The 18,148-nt window shown below is 53.7% G+C and overlaps 1 protein-coding gene across 1 annotated transcript in view; it reads right to left on the reverse strand.

Annotated features, from left to right (window-relative positions):
- Positions 1–10,421, reverse strand: part of RIN3 (Ras and Rab interactor 3) — a 118,274-nt gene extending 107,853 nt beyond the window's left edge. The window contains exon 1 of the mRNA XM_040641513.1: positions 10,363–10,421. Coding sequence (XP_040497447.1) covers positions 10,363–10,406 — 44 coding nt within the window. The 5' untranslated portion in view covers positions 10,407–10,421. The remainder of the gene's footprint in view (positions 1–10,362) is intronic.
- Positions 10,422–18,148: the final 7,727 nt, after the last annotated feature.

The raw sequence follows: 18,148 nt of genomic DNA on the forward strand, positions 1-18,148 counted from the left end.
TCCAAACAAATTATACTCCCCATTTAAATGTCACCATCTTGAATTTAATCACATGGCCACACATAGCTTCAAGGAAACCGGGAAGAGTTCAGCTAAAATTTTCACCCAATTAAAATTCAGGGGCCAATCAACAGGATCAGCTTTATACCCTTGAATTCAAGTACTCCAGGATGGTGATACTTCTCAAGGAAACAGTCCTCCAACCTTAGACCCACAGAGGTTTCCAGGAGCTTCATTCAAAACAGAGGGGATTAGAAAGAAGTTAACATGTCAACTCCAACCATTAGAATGGTCATAATATGATGAGGCCATCCAAGATGATATGTGGGTAACATATGTCCACAGCCCGGTATGTAAAAATGCGTACAGGAAACACTCAGTGAAGAAAGAGGTACACAGACTAACATATACACACAGATTAAAACTGTGCCCACAGACCAGAATTAAGTAAACACGCACTCAGACTGGGTGTAGCTTCAAAGAGAGAAAAATGTTTGATGCTTTAAATGTCGATATTTTTGTGTGTCCGTGTGTGACCTTTTTCAGGTATATAATAAACTTTGGGGGGGAATCAACAGTGCACCCCCCCCCCATATCCATACAGGTAACACCTCTCAACTAATCTCAGCCCAAACAGCTAAGAACCAACATCCTCTCACGTAACGGTGACGACAACCCTGGGAGGCAGGGATCCTCCTTGCTCCACATGGCAGAGAAGAAGGAGAAAGGTGTCCTGGCAGGTACAGGGGCAGTGATTTGCCTAGGGCTGCCCCGCTCTAAGCGGGGGAACAGACCTGTGGTCTTCACCACCGTGGTCAAATCCAAACTCTTCCACCTGCTGCCATCTGGGCTCCAACTCCCTTTCTAGGTTCATCACACACAGAACTCTTCCTCCCTACCCCCAGATGAGGCTCTTGAGGGCTCCCCCACACAACCTGTCCTTCCCCACCTTCCTGCTTTGTGCTTTTCTTCTATCTAGGAGGCCCTTCTCTGCATATGCCTGACTTCAGCTGTTAAAATCCTACTCATCCTTCAAGACCCAATCCAGATGCCTCCTCTGCCAGAGAGTCCTTCCTGCTCACTGTAATTTAGGTGTACCAGAACACAGGCATGATTTTATATAGTGACCTGTGATTTAATTATGTGCATATTTCTCTTATTTTCTGTAATAGATAAACTGGAAACTCCTAGATGTTCAACAACTGTTTGGTAAATGGATAGATGGATAGATGAATGAATGGGTGGACAGATGGATGGGTGAATGGACTAGTGTTTGGATGGGAGAATGGGAGGATGGATGGATGAGTATAAGGATGGTAGGATGCATGGGAGGATGGGTGGATAGATGGATGGATGGATGGATGGATGGATGGATGGATGGATGGGTGGATGGAAGGAAGGAAGGATGGGAGGATGGGTGGAAGGATGGGAGGATGGGTGCATGGATGGGAGGAGGGGTGGATGAGTGTATGGATGGATGAATGGATGGATAGATGGCTGAGGATGGATAAAGAAGATATTAGTTGAGAAAAGAATCTCTGAATATATTTTAGATGGATGTTCTGTTAAAAATGTCAAGAACAGAAAGAAGCAAGCATAATAAATGAATAAATGCTATCATCAGATGCCATCTGTAGAAGCTAAGTTCTTGCTTTGAATTGCAATATCCCTAGAGAAATTTACAGTATCCATCTGACATTGATTGAGATTAAGGAAGCTGGAGACCTGAAGGCTGGGGAGAAAGGCACACAGATTAACATATACACACAGATTAAAACTGTGCCCACAGACCAGAATTAATGGTGAATTCCTTCTTAATAGCTTGCTCCTTTAGCCAGAGATCATCAGATTGTGAATTTCAGATGCAGAGTCCTTTATTTCTTTAGTCTCCGGAGGGTGAAAAAGCACACTTACAGACCCAGGGAACAATTTAGCCGTGGGACAACCTGTAGGGAAGAAGGCTTCTCTGCTACTGCTGTGGTCCCCTTTCCTCCTCCTGGGATGTCCCTCTCCATCCCCCTCTCTCCTCTGTCCATCTTCAGAAAACAGGCTTTTTCATCAGCCCTGGTATCTCCTCTTAAATGTCAGTCAAGGAGTTGGGGTGGTGTTGACAGCTGAAGTCCCATCTCTTAACTAGGGGATAAAAAGTTCTCGGCTTTGACAAAGATCCCAGAGTCAGTGAGGAAATGGGGGCCACCTTCATGGGGGGATGTACCCCATAGGATGGGCCCCTCTAGGGCAGCCTCTCACCATTGGGCTCAAAGGTCCCCACCCTGGCCTCCCTCTCCTAGAATTCTTACCGCCCCTGGGCTCCAGGTTTGTGGGTGGAGCCAGGTTCTGGGGGAACCATCACTCTGCCTGGTACCAGGACGGAGGGTGCAGGGGGGCCTGGCCCTGGGGCTGGTGCCCTTAGCCCATAGGATGTGGCCTGAGTGTGCACTGCCGCACACGGCAGCAACAGGCCTTGACCACAACCGCTCTCTAGGCCGTTTCTTTTAAAAGGGAACTGACACTTCATAGCAGGCTGGTTCGTTCTTTCAAACAAGTACAGACCGGGGTAGGAACGCTCCCAGGAATTACTGGCAAGATGGGGGCAAAGAGCTCTGCTGACTGCCAGAGTAGGTTCTGACCACCAGAAGTTTCGACCACCAGAGCTGTTTAAGCCACTGGGGCAGCCTCCTCAAGCTCCACCCCGAGGCCAGGAGATGGGCCTGAGGCAGCAGAGGACTTATTGGCAGGTGGGGCGAGCCGGAAGTGGCGGCCATGATGGTGGCTTCCAGATTCTTCTATCAGAGGCAGAGGCTCACAACCAGGCAGGTACGCAGTTAGTAAGGCCCTCCCACTGCCCTGTGGACACTTAGGCAGAGGGGAAGTTCCTCTGTACCCACCCATCGCTTTTTTCTCCTTCCAGGCCACGCTGACAGGAGGGAAGGGTCTGGGTTCACTGTATAACACTGCGTGGGGGGGGGGGGTACACGGTGTCATCTGCAGCCCCGCCTACACAGGGACAGGCTGGCCACCTCAGGGTAGTGCTGGGCCTGATATGGGGCGCCCCCACTCCAACCTCAGCCTGCCCAGCAGGGAGCCCCCTCTCTCGGGGCCTCATCCCTTTCAAACCCTGACAGGACAGCCTTCCCACCAGGAGCTCTGTGACATGAGGCTGCCTGTGATCTCCTCAGCCTCTCCCCAGCTCGCACACAAAATGGCCAGAGCAGGCGCCACCTCACAACCCCAGTCACACTCACAGACATCACTCCAACAGAACTTTCCCGACCCACCGTCCAGCCAGCAAGTTCTACCAGGATACCAGCAGCCCAGCCCCAAAGTGGGCTTCCAAAACCAACGCACTGTTTTCAAAAATGGCTTTTCAAAAATAAACCCACAGCAGTGCAAAAGCATTTCCTTCCAGGTACTTGGTCAGGGTGACGACCCAGAAGTTTCCTTTCTGGGTCTTCGTTTCTTTGAAAGTGTACCCATATGTTCTAGACTCTTCCACAGGCTGCCCTTCCAGCCGTCAGAAGGAAGAAAGGCTAGGTCACCTCCAGCTGGCACGTCAATCCCCCGAGTTCCAGTAGTACTCTAGGATATCAGCTTCTGCTGCCTTTTGGCCGGTACTCGGGGCATCGCTGAACGTTAGGCCAAGCAGGGACCTGGAGATCACTGGGATCATTTCTCAGACGGGGAAAATGGGGCCCAGAGAGAGTTAGAGACTTGCTTCCTACAGTATCCTCCCAACTCACCACAGGGACGGGACCCCAGAGACATCCACCAGCCCCACTACTGTCTCACAGTGTGTAAGCCCCCAGGCATCTTCCAAATCAGCAAAGGAGGATGCAATGAGATCGACTGTCTGACTGCCAGGTGTGGCGGGGGCAGGAGTGGGGTGAAGGGGACACAAAAGGAATCAATCCCACTGAAACCACGAGAGCAGCATTTCTCAGACCTGCCTCTGCAATCTTCTATTTTGCCAAAAGGACATGAAAAACTAACAACCACCATCAATTTACCAAACCATTTCATAGAAAGGAGGCTTAACGTGGAAAAAACAAACAAACAAACAAACAAACAAACCCTAATCTCAGAATAAAAGACAGTTCTGCCCAGGAAGAGACAGTCTGGCAATCTCGGCTGATACACACACAGACATACCACCCCCACCCCCACCAGCACCCTATTTTCCTAGTTTCTCAGTGGACCACAGACCTGCTCTTGGGACGCAATGGCCCCCCCAGAACCCAGACACCCAGCTAACTCCACTCTTTTTGCTGAGGACCAATCATCCATTGGTGATCCAGAGCTGGCTTCAACTTCTCCCACCCTCCCTCCCAGACAAACACAGGAACACAGCTAGAATCGGGGCAGCCCAGCTAGGGAGGATAAGATGAAGGGACTGGGGGCTACACAGGGTCCCCACCCTCTTGTTCCAGAGTGGGGGAGGGGTGTGGTGGCCTCAGGGGGTCACCACCTGCTGCAGACGAGGAGATGGGCTCCTGACCTCCCAGTCCCCGGTCCCACCCCGAGGTCTGTGCTGTCTCACAAATAGTCCAGAAGTTCAGGCGCTTCCGGACACAAAAGAGAGGGCTGCGAGGCAATTTTTAGAATCCTGTTCAGTATATCATTGTCCTCAAGCATTTGTGGAGCGCCAGCTGTGTGCAGGACAGAACGATAGGAGAGTAAAAGATCGGATCCCTTTGATTTGGAAGTTTGTAATCTAAACAAGATGTGACATTAAAGGGGTTTCGGTGTCTTGCTAGGTAAATAAGTAGTGCACGCAAAAAGGTTTTGGGGTGTTCAAAAAGGAGAAATGTCCAAGAGCTGCGTGGGTGGAAGGCTTCATGGAGGAGGTGGCAGCATCCCAGCGGGAAGGAACTTTGTGGGCAAAGGCGGGAGGCTATGGCAACCATCCTACGTCAGGGAGGACAGAGAAAGTAAAACTGTGCGTTGGCTTCACGCAGGGCTAGAATGGTGTATGGAGGACAGTGGTGATGAGGGGTTAAGGGGGTCACATTGTTTTCCCCACTCAGTCTGAGAAACCTCAGCAGTGGCCGGACGGCTGTCTTCTGTCTCTAGCAGCAAGACCCATTCCACCAGAAGGGCTCATTTGGTGGGGGTGTGGGGAGCGGTAGGGTAAGATCAAGGGGAGATCTACAGTTTAGAAAAGTCATTGGGGCACCTGGGTGGCTCAGTCGGTTAAGCGTCCACTCTTGGTTTTGACTCAGGTCATGATCTCCTGGTCGTGGGATCAAGCCCTGCGCCAGGCTCTGTGCTCAGGGAGGAGTCTGCTTCTGATTCTCTCTCCCTCCCCCTCTTCTCCTCCCTGCGTGTTCTCTCTCTCTCTCTAATAAATAAATAAAATCTTAAAAAAAAAAGAAAAAAGAAAAAAGAAAAGTCATTAAAATCGTGATTCTCATCTTTAGCTTCAGTGTTGAAGAAAACATGCATGTTTTGGACGCCCCCAGGGCATGGGGTAAATGGCAGGTTCGGGGTAATAGTTACACAGCCAAAAGTTCTAGAGCTGGCCGCCAGCACGACACTCACTGTCTCTAAGCCAACTTGCCAAGACCAAGATGACTCCGGGCCCTCGCTCCCTTCTGAAGGTGACTCCTGAATGGGGGCAGACAGCTGGGGGCACACAGGAAGTCTGGGACTTTTCTGAGTCACTTCCCCCAGGTTGGGGCTCTTTCTGGGCACACAGGAACTTCAAACCCCTAGAGTAACCCAGGCCCAGGGGATGGGCCCCCTTCCTATGCCAGGCCGTTCCATCAATGGCTCCCAGCCAAGACTTACCTCCCCCGTTCTGATAACTGAGGGGTAGACCCTCCCCACCAAGAGTCCCCCCCAAACTTTTCCACCTCTAAACTTCACTCAGACCCGTCTCCCCTCCCTCTTCAATGCTGCCTACACAGTTCCACTCATTTGTCACTGCCTGGATGGCATGAACTGGGGACGACCCTCACTCAAGGGACAGATGGAATCCATGATGGGACGGGAAGGACAGAGTTTGCGACTGCCTATCAACATTCCTTCCTTCCCTCTGCTCTGGCTCCTTGGCTGGGAGGCACTGTGGAGCTCCAGGGAGGCCTGAGACCACAGTGAGGGGCCCGGGGTGGGTCTTCCCTTCAAATATCATACCTACTTTTGGTGGGTTTCCGTGTTTTATTTCCTATGTCCTGGATTAAAATGCAGGTGTCTTCACAGGGTTTGAAGCTTTTAAAGCTTTCAACCTCAGTAAAGATCACTACACCGGGCCCAGGCCCAGGATAGGTCCTGTCAAGTGGTAGGGGAGATAAGAAGGGGGGGCCTCAGGGACAAATGTGCTGAGACTTCCCTGTCCCAAGCAGATCCTGAGCCCCCACCCCCTACATGCTTCCCAGCCAGTGCACCGGGGGTTCTCAGGGCCCAGAAGTGCAAGCCTGAGCTGGTCAGGTAACCCTTCGCTGCCTGTGGGCCACAGCCTCTTTTAGGGTCTGGAAGGGGGTGGGTTTCCCAGCTGAGCTCCAGCCAGGACCCCCTGGGAGCCTTAGCCCCTGAAAGCAAGGAAACAAGGAAGCCCAGTCAGTGAGCAGAGCTGGAGCTGGGATCTGGAACCCTGAATATCATCACTGCTCTGGGTGGGCCCCAGCCCAGAAGAGCCCCCAGTCTTAGAGCCTGGAGTGCTTGAGGGACTCCTCTCAATGGGTTCGGCAGGACGCCTGCATTATGTCAGGCATGAGGCACAAAGTCAGGGCTCTCCCAAACCCTGGGGCTTGGCCCAGGCAGCCCATTGCAGGCCCAAGGCTCAGGAGACCCAATTTCCAGGCCCAGCCCCACCTCCAGTTCCTAAGTCCTTGGCTAAGTCACTTCCTCTTTCTGGGACTCCTTTCCCTTGTCCGTCAAATTAGGGGATTGGATTAGATCCAAGAGTGGAATCCTTTTTCAAATAAAATCTTAAGCAGACTCTCAATTTATCGGACATAGAAAAGTGTAGGCTCAGAGTGTCCACGTCCGCAGTGACCCCTGCACAGTTTGGGACCTGGCCTCTTGGCAGGTCACAGCTTCACCAGCGTCATCCTCAATGCCTCTCCTGCTCCCATCTCACCTCCAATTCATCAGCAGATCCTGTGGTTCCAGCTTCTCCCCTCATGGCCCAGCCCCCAGCCTGCAGCCCTCGCTCCCTCTACCGAAGAGCTTCCTTCCCCGCAGTTTCCCTGACTCTGTTCCCCCTACAGCCTGTTTGCAGTAGGGCCCCAGTCCAAATCAGCTCACTTCTCTGTGCAACCCTATCTGTGGCCCCCAGCACTCTCCAGAGCCGTTACCCCACCAGAACACCTTCTGTCCTCATCTTCCACACTCTACTCCAGGTTCCCTGGCCTCGAGGTTCCCGACATGCCAACAGCATCCCCCAGGGACTTGTCTTACTCTCCCCGACTCCCTTCAGGCCTCTCCCAAATGCCACCTCCTTGGAGTAGCCTTCCCTGACCACCTGCTCCAGAACAGCCCCTCTGGGATCCCCATACCCCTGACCCTGATTTTCTGTTTCTTCTGGGAACATCAGCTGCAAACAGGCAGGGGCTTGGTTTAATGCTGCCCCCCTCCCCTCAGTGCAGACACTATTTGTCCAACAGAAGGAGAAAAGTGTCTGCACCGAGGATACTGGGCAGCCTGTCTGCCTTTTCTTTCTCCCCAGCTGACATTTTCAACAAGAAGTAGATAGAGCTTGCTTGCCAAGATCCTCACACTCCTCTTCCAGGGGGTTGACACCCGAGTGACAACATCCTAGCTCCCGGAGGATGGGGGTGGCAGCCATTCTCCTGGCCGTCTGAACATCAGCTCCGGCCAGTGAGAAGGAGGGGGCTTTTAGAAGCCAAGCAGAAAGAAGAATCCTCAGCCTAGGACTCAGATCGCAGCCCTGAGTGGGTCAGCAGGGTCTGGGGGTGGTCTGGGGGTGAGGAGTCATATTTGGGCTGGAACACAGGTGGAGGCGCAGCCCAGGGAACCAGGGATGCGTGGGGGTGCCCCTGAGAACTGCCTTATAGGACTTGAGAGTCAAGAAGGACCGGGATCCCAAGGGGAGGACAGGGTCTCATATGGTAGAAGTTAGCGGGAGGCAGACTGCAACTCAAGTTCAGGAATTCCTTTCTTAGGTACGTGCCTGTCGGGACTGCCACCGTAGTGGCAGGCTGTCCATCCCTGGAGGTATGCAAGTGCCTTCCAGGAATGTTGTCAAAGGGATTCCTGTACCAGGTCCAAGGTTCAGTGAGATACTTGTAGGAACCCTTCCAACACAAAAGGTCCTCTATTTAAATAAAGTGTTTTTAGCAACAAACCGATATTCCTTAGAATGTGCCAGCACTGTTCTAAGCAGGCCTGAGCTGGTGTGTTAACCCTTAGCTGCCCAGAGGCAGCTGCTTAAATATTAACTCAGCCAAACCTCGTAACAATCCCATGAAGTGGGTGTTATTATTATCCCTCATTTACAGATGAGGCAAAGGCCAGGTGTCTTGTCCAAGGCTAAACAGCTGGTAAACAGAGAAAACTACTATTATCAAAAATAACTATTAAAAGAGCTTATAGGCGAACGTGCAAAACTTTTTTTTTTTAAGATTTATTTTTAGAGAGAGAGAGCAAGAGAGGCACAAGTAGGGGGAAGAGCAGACTTCCCGCTCAGCAGGGAGCCCCAGGCAAGGCTGACCCAGGGCTTGATCCTGGGTCCCTGAGATCACGACCTGAGCCAAAATCAAGAGTCAGGCACTCGTCAGAATGAGCCTTGCAGGCGCTCCAATGTGCAAAACTCTATGCATTATCTCATTTAATCCTCGAAACAACTGTGTGAGGGCAGTTACTATTTTTTATCCTCATTTTATAGATAAGTAAACTGAGGCACAGAGAGCTTAAGTAATGACCCAGTAGTGAACAAAGAAAGGCAAGAGGAAGTGGGTGAGGCCAGGTCATTCCTGGGGGGGTGGGGAAAGGGAAGCTGGAGAGGTCAAGACCCTGGCCCCCCACCTCGCCTTCCTCCCTGGGAAACTCCTCCTAGCTCCACCCTGCAATACTGGGCGTGGTGGATACTTGCCCCTAAGGGGCCCCTTCCCCAACATAATTTCCAATTCGTCCCACCGGATGACATTTGTCTTTGCAGAGATCACTTCCAAGGGAAAGCATCCAGGCAGAATTTCCGGGGAGGGGCAGATGGGAGAAGAGGGAGGAGGGAGGCATTCAGATGCAGAAGAGTTTAAGGGCCCCTCCATGCCACCCCTCCCACCAGAATGGGAACCAGTCACCTCCGGCGGCTCCCATCCAGGACGGCACAGGATCTGCCCATTCCTCTTGGTTTACACAGTGGAGAACTGAGGCCCTGGGAGCTGAGATTATGGAGCTAGGCCGGGCAGCAGCTGGGTATCCAACAAGAAGTAGGCCCGGGATTTTTTGACCGAAAAGCCAGGAATGGCAGCCCCAGGAGGGCGCCCACAAACCTTGGCACCCAGAAGGTTCTAAGAGGCTTTCCCAAGAAACTGCCTCCGGAATTGGAGCCTCTTCAACCCCCTAAAGTTTCCCAAGACGCCCGCTGGGCTGGGCGGGGGAACCTTCTCCCCGAAGGGCAGTCCTGAGCAACGTTCAGAAGCAATTTGAGGTTCTTAGGTGGAGGTAGGGGACCTCAAACGAGGCACTAGAGACCCCTCCTGAAAGCCAGTTCGCAAACAAGTTCGGCTTCACGCACGCCAAGCTGTGTGCACTGCCCCCCGCCCCGGGATCCCACAGACCCCCGCGCGGCCCGTGCGCCCCGGACCCTCCCCAACCACCAGGCTCGACAAAGGCCGGTCCAAAGGTCACCGTCCCCGGGCCCGCCTGAGGGACAGGGGAGGGGATCCCAGTGGGTCCGCGGTGTAGGCGGTCAGCTGCCGCGCGGCGGGACCCCGACCCCCCACCCCACGCCCGGATGGGCGTCAGCGTCCCAGGACGCGCGCGCCGGGACGCAGGCGGAGCGGCGGGTGCGGGAGGCTGGCGGGATCCGGACCCCGAGCGATTGCTTCTGCAAGCAGTTCAGGCGGCACAGGAGCCTGGGGAGGGGGCCGCGTCCACAGCCCCTCGACGCCGGCTGTGACAGGTAGAGACGCCCTTCTAGCACCCGCCCGCCTGGCCGCCTAGCCGCCGAACGTGCCGGCTGGTTTTCCAGCGAGCAGTGACGTCTGGGCTTCAAAGTTTAGCCAAGTCCCCGGGTCCTGCAGCCAGCAGCCCGGCCCCGCTCCGCGCAGCACCGGAGTCCGGCCTTGGGGAGGCGCTCGGTCTCACCCGACGCCCCGAGGCCGGGCGGCCGGGGCCGCTCCCGGAGCTCCGAGCACTCCCGGGGGCGGGGAAGCGGAGGGACGACCGGCCCGCACTTACCCCGCGGGGTCCGCGCGCGTGGGCGCCCCGGCCCGTCGGATCATGCCGCCGGCAGCTCCGGGACGGTGGGCGGAGGGGCTCAGGCGCCAGGCGGCGCGGGCCGCCGTGCCCCGGGCGCCCGCATGGCCCTGGCGCTGGCCCTCGGGAAGGGCCCGGCCGGGCGCCGCCGCCAGCCCCGCGCCGAGTGGGAAGCCGCCGCCGCCGCCGCTCTGAGGCGCTTGCTCGCTTCCACTTCCTGTATCGGAGCGAGCGGGGCTTTCAGGAAGAGGCTGGCCTTGGTGGTCAAGGGGTTTTTGTCAGAAGCCTGGCGGCGGCGGCGGCGAACGGCCGGAGCCCCCCTGGGGCACACGGAAGCCCGGCGGCCGCGCCCCCGGGGCCGGGCCTGGCGGCGGGCGGCGGGGGATGGTGGGCGCCCGGCGCGGGCGGCGCCTCCTCGCGTTGGGGCTGCGGCCCGGGCGGCTCCCGGAGCGCCGGGAGGGAAACTTAGGGACAAGTCTCCCACAAGGCGGAGAGTCGCGTGGGGAGGAGGGCGCTCCCGGCTCCCGCCCGCCCGGCCGCGGACCGGCAGGTGGGGAAGCCAAGAGCTCTTCTCGGCGCGGGGCACTCTCTCGCCGGGCAGGGAGCCACAGCCTTGCCTCCCGCCTGCAGGAGCCTGAGCCTCGCCCAGGGGCAGCCCCAGACCAAAGGCAGGTCACCTCCTGCACCTCCCTGACAGGTGACCACGGAGCTTCCTCTTGGATGCCTCCACTAACGATGAACTCACTACTTCACAAGGTAGTCTGTTCATCTACCAAGCCAGGCATGCAATTCACCCATCCTGGGTACCACACCTAGATGGGATCAGAGTGGGAAAGCCAGTGAGCTCACACAGATACAGCAGCCGCAGCAACTCCTGTGGGACCAGGAGGCCTCACTTCTAAGTGCCTGGGCACTCAAAAATGCCTCCTGAGTCCACACTGCCCTCAGAGCATTTCCCAGTGACTGGACAGGACTGGACCTTACAGGGCCATCTCTGTCTAATACAGGCAAGGTTTCTCAGCCTTGGCACTATTGACATTTGGGGCCAGGCAATTCTTTGTTATGGGGGCTGCCCTGGGCATAGTAGGATGCTTGGCAGCACCCCTGACCTCCATGCACTAGATACCCAGAGCATCACTGGTCCACTGTAACAACCAAAAATATCTCCAGCCTTTGCCGGATGTCCCCAGCTGAGACCTACTGGTCTGATGCCTTCATTTTACAGATAAGGAAAGTGAGCCATAAAGAGAGGAGGAGACTCGCTCGAGGCCACACAGCCAGCTGGGTGCAGACAGGACTGAGCCCCAGGGCTCTGGTACAAGCACCATGAAGACTCTTTGCCCTGCTTCTGCCCTGCTGCTCCCCTCACTCCCCCCCCCACCTTTCCTGACATGTCCACCAAATCAGCCTGGCAGAAATTGGAGAGGAAAGAATGTCTATGCATAAACCTAAGCTCAGCCTCCTGGTGGGAAATGAAGATGATGCGGCCACTTGGCAAATCTGTCCGGCAGTTCCTCAAAAGGTGAGACATCGAGTTACCATATGATACAGCAGTTCCACGGAAATGAACACACGTGTTCACATGAAAGCTCATGCGCGAATGTTCGTGGCAGTATTGTTCGTGTCAGTGAAAAAGCGGAAACAGTCCAGACGTCCATCAGCAGATGCATGGGAAACAAAACATGGTCTGTCCAAGCCGTGGCATATTATTAGGCCATAAAAAGGAATTCAGTACTGATAATAGGCTTCAACATGGATGAACCCGGCAAAGATGCTTCCAGAAGAAGCCAGTTACAGAGGACTGAGTAGGGAAACGGTTAATGTGTAGGCAGGGAGAGAGAGGAGACCCCTGCTTTGCCTGACTGGGCTTACTGCAAGGGGCTCACAGAAACCCCAAATGTGGAGAAATGCTGAGGTGGACAAAACCAGAGGTAAGGGAACAAATCGGACCACCTGGCCCTGGATGTAAGGGAGAATATTTGGGCAGCTACGCTGTAATCGCAGAAAATGACCAGACCTCAGAGAAGTGAGCCATTCAGGATGTCATCAGTAGTCTTTGCTCAAACCAAAATGACACAAGAATCTCAAGGCCAGGAGCTTTCTGGTCAGTTCTCATCAGAAGACTGCCAGGCGAAGCCCCCAGGGGCAACCCATTCCGGACCCCTCTCACTCTAGAGAGCTTTTTCCTTTCCTTTCTGTTCTCACCTTCACTTCATAAACTTTCACTGCACTTCACCCTTTTGTGTCCACGAGATTCATTCCTCGACTCTGTGAGACAAGAACGCTGCAGCTTTTCCCAGGACCCCATACTGGAGGGTTCCATTTATACAAAATGTCCAGAACAGGCAAATCCATAGAGAAAGAAAATAATCTCGTGGTTACCAGAAGCCGGGGGTGGGGGAACGACTGCTAGAGGCTATAGGAGTTTTGGGGGGCGGGCAGTGAAGAAAATGTTCTGATATTGACTGTGGTGCTGGTTGCACAACTTTGTGGTCAAACTAAAAACCAGTGAATTACACACTTAAAGTGGGTGAATTGTATGGTATGTGAATTCTATCTCAATTAAACTTATTTTATTTTAAAAATACAGCCTCCAGGAGGCTGTGCTGACTGCTCCACCCACAGCACTTCCTCCTCTGCCCAGATCCCTGCGGGCCTCCCTCATTAGATCATAGAGTCAGAACATTCCTCTTCTCCGGAGACTCACCTGTCTCATTCCCGGATGAGACTCTTCTCCACATCTCCCTGGATAGGACCGTAGCTCCTGTTTGAAAACCTGAGCTTTGAGGGCAGATCTGTGTTCAAGTCCCACCCCAGGACCTTCCGGCTGTGCAGCCCTGGGCAAACCACTTCCTAGTGCCATAACTCGGTCATCTGTAAAAGTGATGTGTGTAAATGGGCACCCACCCCAGGTCCCATTGTTAGTCATTTGCTGTTGCTAAAACAAGCCTGTGGGCTACTCCCAGGCCTCCCTGGGCCCCAGGGGAGAGGTCTATGCAACTATCACCCCTAGAACCATCCTTCAGACCCTACCATGCTGATCTGGACTGTGATTAACCCCGCTCTTCCATATCCCCCCCCCCCCCACACACACACAAATAAAGGCTTCCCTCAGCTTCCTGGGCCACTGCTGAGACACGGATGAGCCCCTCAAAGCCTGGGTTCCACGGGACCAGCCCCAACGTTCTCACCACATCCCCACGGAGGTCTCCACAAGGCGCGTTGCTTACCTGCTCTGTGAAGACAGAATTCCTCAGGTAGACATCAGATGAGGTCCCACCCTGCCCCTGTGGCTAGTAACTGCCAAGATTCCAGAAATCCGAGCAGCCTCTATTAGTTGTGGCCTCTGCTAAATTTGCCCTGAGTGTCCTTCCTGGGTCCCCCTTTGACTCACCCAAGTACCCTCCCCCCAACACTCCTCTCCCCGGACACGGATCTCAGGACTCCTGCTGGGGAGCGTACATCTGCTGCTGTTTGGGCCTGGAGGCTCCTTCCCCCTACCCTAGCCTGTGTTTGTTTGTTAATAGTACCCCAGTACCTGGTTTCCAATTAAGTTGCGACTCCTCACCTTTGGGTTCAGGTGGAGCTGACAACTTTCCAGCCCCATTTGAGAGGGAACACATTCTAGTTTAGCCAATCAGAGCCCTACACTCACCAGGCACAGTGATTGGTTCATGGATGAACACATGACCCGAGTTGGGCCAATAAGACATGTTCTAGCCCAGCCAATCAGAGCCCTGTACTCACCAGGCACAGTGATTGGTTCATGGATGAACACATGACCCAAGTTGGGCCAATAAAATCCCTCCCTGGGACTTTTTGTTGGCACTGTCAGGGGAAAACGGCAGTCTCCCACTCACCCCTAGCTGGCGGAGCTAAGAAAGTATCAACTTGGGGCAGCACAATAGCCATCTGGGCCACCATATGGCAAAGTGGTACTCAGGAAGAAAGCCAAGATGGAGAAAAGCACTGTGGGGAGAGACCATGCTCTAGTGACACCCTTTAAGGTCTAGATTCTGATGTGCTTAAAGCCAGCTGCACCATTAAACATCTCTGTTGCATGAACGAATACAGTCCTTTTTATTTTCCTTTCCTTTTCAAAAAAGCTCAAACATAATTGGAGTCAGGCTTCTGTTAGTCGTCACCCCAGGATTGCAGCCCCTCCTCTCTCTTCACTCCCCACTGGGCCTGGAAGACGTTTAGTTGTGGCAGGGCTATAGAAACGAACAGGTAAACACTTCAACTTATTGCACCAAAATATAAGAGGCTGATTTGCATCACCGGGGTCCTCATGGGGCGGCTCTCACCTCCACCTGCTCCTCAGCCTCCTTTTCCCTCCACACAGGTGAGGGCACATAGACTCAGTGCCGAGGAGCATTGTGGGAATTTCCGGGGAAAAGTCACGCCCAGGAGGTCAACTTCAAGCCTTGCTGGAGTTTCTAGGGACTATTAGTGAAGAAAAAATCTAATAGCACAGTCTTGCTTTTCAAAACTTCCCTAAACCTTGCTCTGAGTTGGATAAGAGACTTTGAGGAAATAGAGTGTGTTATTTCCACAGAAATTCTCATTCTGCCTAAAAAAATTGATGAAAACAGGGGCTCGAGTCCGGCTGCCAGGGTTCAAATCCTGGCTCTGTCACTTAGTGGCTGTGTGACCTTAGGCGAACTGCTTTGCCTCTCTGTGCTTCAGTTTCCTCTTCTGTGAGATGGGAGAATAATAGTGCCTACCTCAGGGGCGCCTGGGTGGCTCAGTCAGTTAAGCCTTGGCCTTCAGCTCAGATTATGATCCCAGGGTCCTGGGATTGAGCCCTACATCTGGCTCCCTGCTCAGCGGGAAGTCTGCTATTCCCTTTCCCTATGTCCCTCGCCCTGCTTGTGCTCTCTCGCTCTCACTCTTGCTCTCTCTCGAATAAATAAATAAAATCTTAAAAAAAAAATAGTGCCTACCTCATAGGGTTGCTGTGAGCCTTGCATGAGTTCATGTAGGTAAGGGGCTCAGAACAGAGCTGGCATATAGGAAGTGCTCAGTAAGTATTACCTGTTATTTGTACCATGACTGAGGTCTTTACTGTATCAGTCAAATCTCACCAGAAACAAATGGCATATCCAATTAGGATAATTTGAGGAGGGTTTAATGAATTTGTAGTTGAGGAAGTACAAAGGAGAGTACCGTCACCTTCCTCAGCCCAAAGATGGGGAGAAGGGGTGGTTACTAGACCCAGAAGCAGAGTCCTGTGCTGTAGAAAGACTGCCAGGGGAGAGGAGCGGGGACCCTCAGTCAAGGGATGCACCCAGCTCACAGCGACCCTTAGGGAGACAGCCAGGAAAATAAATGCTCTAACGCTTCTCCTTGCCTCCAATCTCCTACAGTGGGAGTGGGGGCTGGAGGGGGGCTCAGTAGCCAAAGCCTGAGGGCTTGGGAGCTCATGGGCAGTCCCTGTGGGTGTGGGGTCCCTATGGATCAGCCTGCTGAGTGTGGAGAAGGGCTGGGGGCAGGGACAGGGGCAGGAGGGCAAAGGCGGGGAATGAGACAAAGTGGTTCACATCCTACTCAGCCTCTGGCTGGGAACCCTGGCAAATCAGCCCAGGCACCGGGCATGTGAGCGAAGCTGTTTTGGATTCTCCAGACCAGCCCATCTGCCAGTTGAATACCATGCAGTGACCTCGGTCAGCGTCCTATGGAACAGGAGGTCACCAGGCAGGCCCTGCCTGAACTCTGGACTGGTAAAATGGTGACACAGAATGAAATAATCACTATTTGGGATATTTTGTTCTGTAAAAATAAATACAGAAAACAGCTCTTTCTGTGGCCTTTTCTATCCTCTAACCCCCAACACACCCCTTCATCTCATTCCCCGTTACTTTGGAGAAATCTTTCAAAAGAGGGGAGAAAACACTTTATTGTTGCAAAATCCATCTGTATACTCAGGGGTCAGCCAGGAAAAAACTGTCTGCACGGGCTGGACAGGGGCTGGGGTGACCTGGGAGCCAGGCTCTGGAGAGAGCAGCAGCCTCTCTCGGTTCTCACCACGCAGCTGAGCAGGAATGAGGGTCTGGGGACACAAGACCTTACCGTTAAAAAAACAAATACCGGCAATCTGGAATTCTCTAGGACTGTTTCAGACTTCTAGGACCTCGTACTGGTGAAACACTTCTGGGAGCCCCGTCACTGTATGGGGCTGGTTTGGGATCTTCCGTCTGTCTCCTCTGAGAGGCCATATGCCAGGAAGGTGCCGCTGCCACGGGTGGAGGTGGGCCTCGGGAGACCCGGGGGCACGCAGGGATTCGCCACGTTCTGGAAAGGATGCGGCCCTGACAGACGAGTTCTGGGTGTCTCGCCTGACACCGTGCAGGCTACCTTCGGGGCTGGTCTCTGCAGAGAGAGGGTGCTCGTGAGACACCCCAAAAGGCTTTTAAAGCCGCCCTCAGCACGGATTATTGAGACAGCTTCTTGTCTGGTATCCCACTGCCACTGGGCCAGCCCCATTCATCAGTGAGGCAGAAACTGGAGGCTTCTAAGATTTTCCTCAGGGAATCCCTCTCCCGCCCAGACAACCAGCTGCCTTTGTTCATCTGACTCCAAGATCTGCCCCCGAGGCTTGTCTGCTCCCAGCTGAAGTGCCCTCTTCACCTGCACTTGTTACATATTTCTAGACACTCATGTTCTCATGCTTCCATTATCCTGAGTGTGAGCACAGGCTTCTGCAGAGTGGGGAGGGCACCTTCTTTTAAAATTGTGTTCTACACCTCGCCCCACCAGTATCCAGCGGAGGCCCCTGCAAACAGTAGGCGCTTCAGAAGCCCTCATTGGCTAAATGAAAATGAGCTGCTACCAGGGAGAAAGGCTTCTCCATTTCTGCGTTCTGTGCCATTGTGAGGATTATGTATCCCTGCTCCGTGCTGTTAGAAGATGAGCTAAAAGCTGGGGCCAAGAATGTTCTTAATTCATACTGTCTACACCGTGATCATACCAGGGAGGTACTGGGAGGTCATGGAAGTCTTGTGCCTGAGGACTTTTCACTCAAGTGGGGTGAGGTAAGCCACAGGGGGTTGCTCTTGGGTTTAAGCGACAGAAAACTCTGAGTCTAAGTGGATCGAGTACAAAGGAAATGGACTGTCTCATAGGACTTGACGCGCAGAGTTAGGGATGTGTGTCAGGGATCTTGCTGTGCAACATATGACCCCCAAGTGTAGCAGCTTAAAACAGCACACATTTATCATCTCACAGACTCTGTGAGTTGGGAGACTCTGCACAATTTTGATGGTTGGCTCTGCCTCAGAGTCTCACAAGGCTGCACTCCAGTTGTTGGCCTGGGCTGGGGTCTCATCTGAAAGCTCGACTAGGCGAGGATCTGCTTCCAAACTCAGATGGCTGTTGGTGGGGTCCAGTTCCTTGAGGGGCCTCAGTTGCTGGCTGGCTGTTGGCTGGAAGCCACCTTCAGTGACCAGTGTCCTTCATCAAAGTGTGAAGCCGAGAAGACAATACAGCAAGTATGCTGGCGAGATGGAAATCACAGCCTCATATAACCTAATCATGGCAGTGGCATCCCATCATTTTGGATCTAGTCTATTAGAAAGAAAGGCACAGGTCCTGCCTACGCTTGAGGGGAGGGGATTCAACGAAGGTGTGAAGCCCAGAAGGCAGGGATTATTGGGGCCATTTTGAAGCGACGTACTATAGGCAGCTCCATGTGCGAAGCAGTCAGGGACTCCATGTTGCCGTCAGTCACTCACGTTTGGTCCCTTTCTCTGCTTTGACCTCCTCAGCA

Source organism: Ursus maritimus, unplaced genomic scaffold (genome assembly GCF_017311325.1).
Source record: "Ursus maritimus isolate PB19 unplaced genomic scaffold, ASM1731132v1 scaffold_25, whole genome shotgun sequence".
Classification (NCBI taxonomy): Eukaryota; Metazoa; Chordata; class Mammalia; order Carnivora; family Ursidae; genus Ursus; species Ursus maritimus.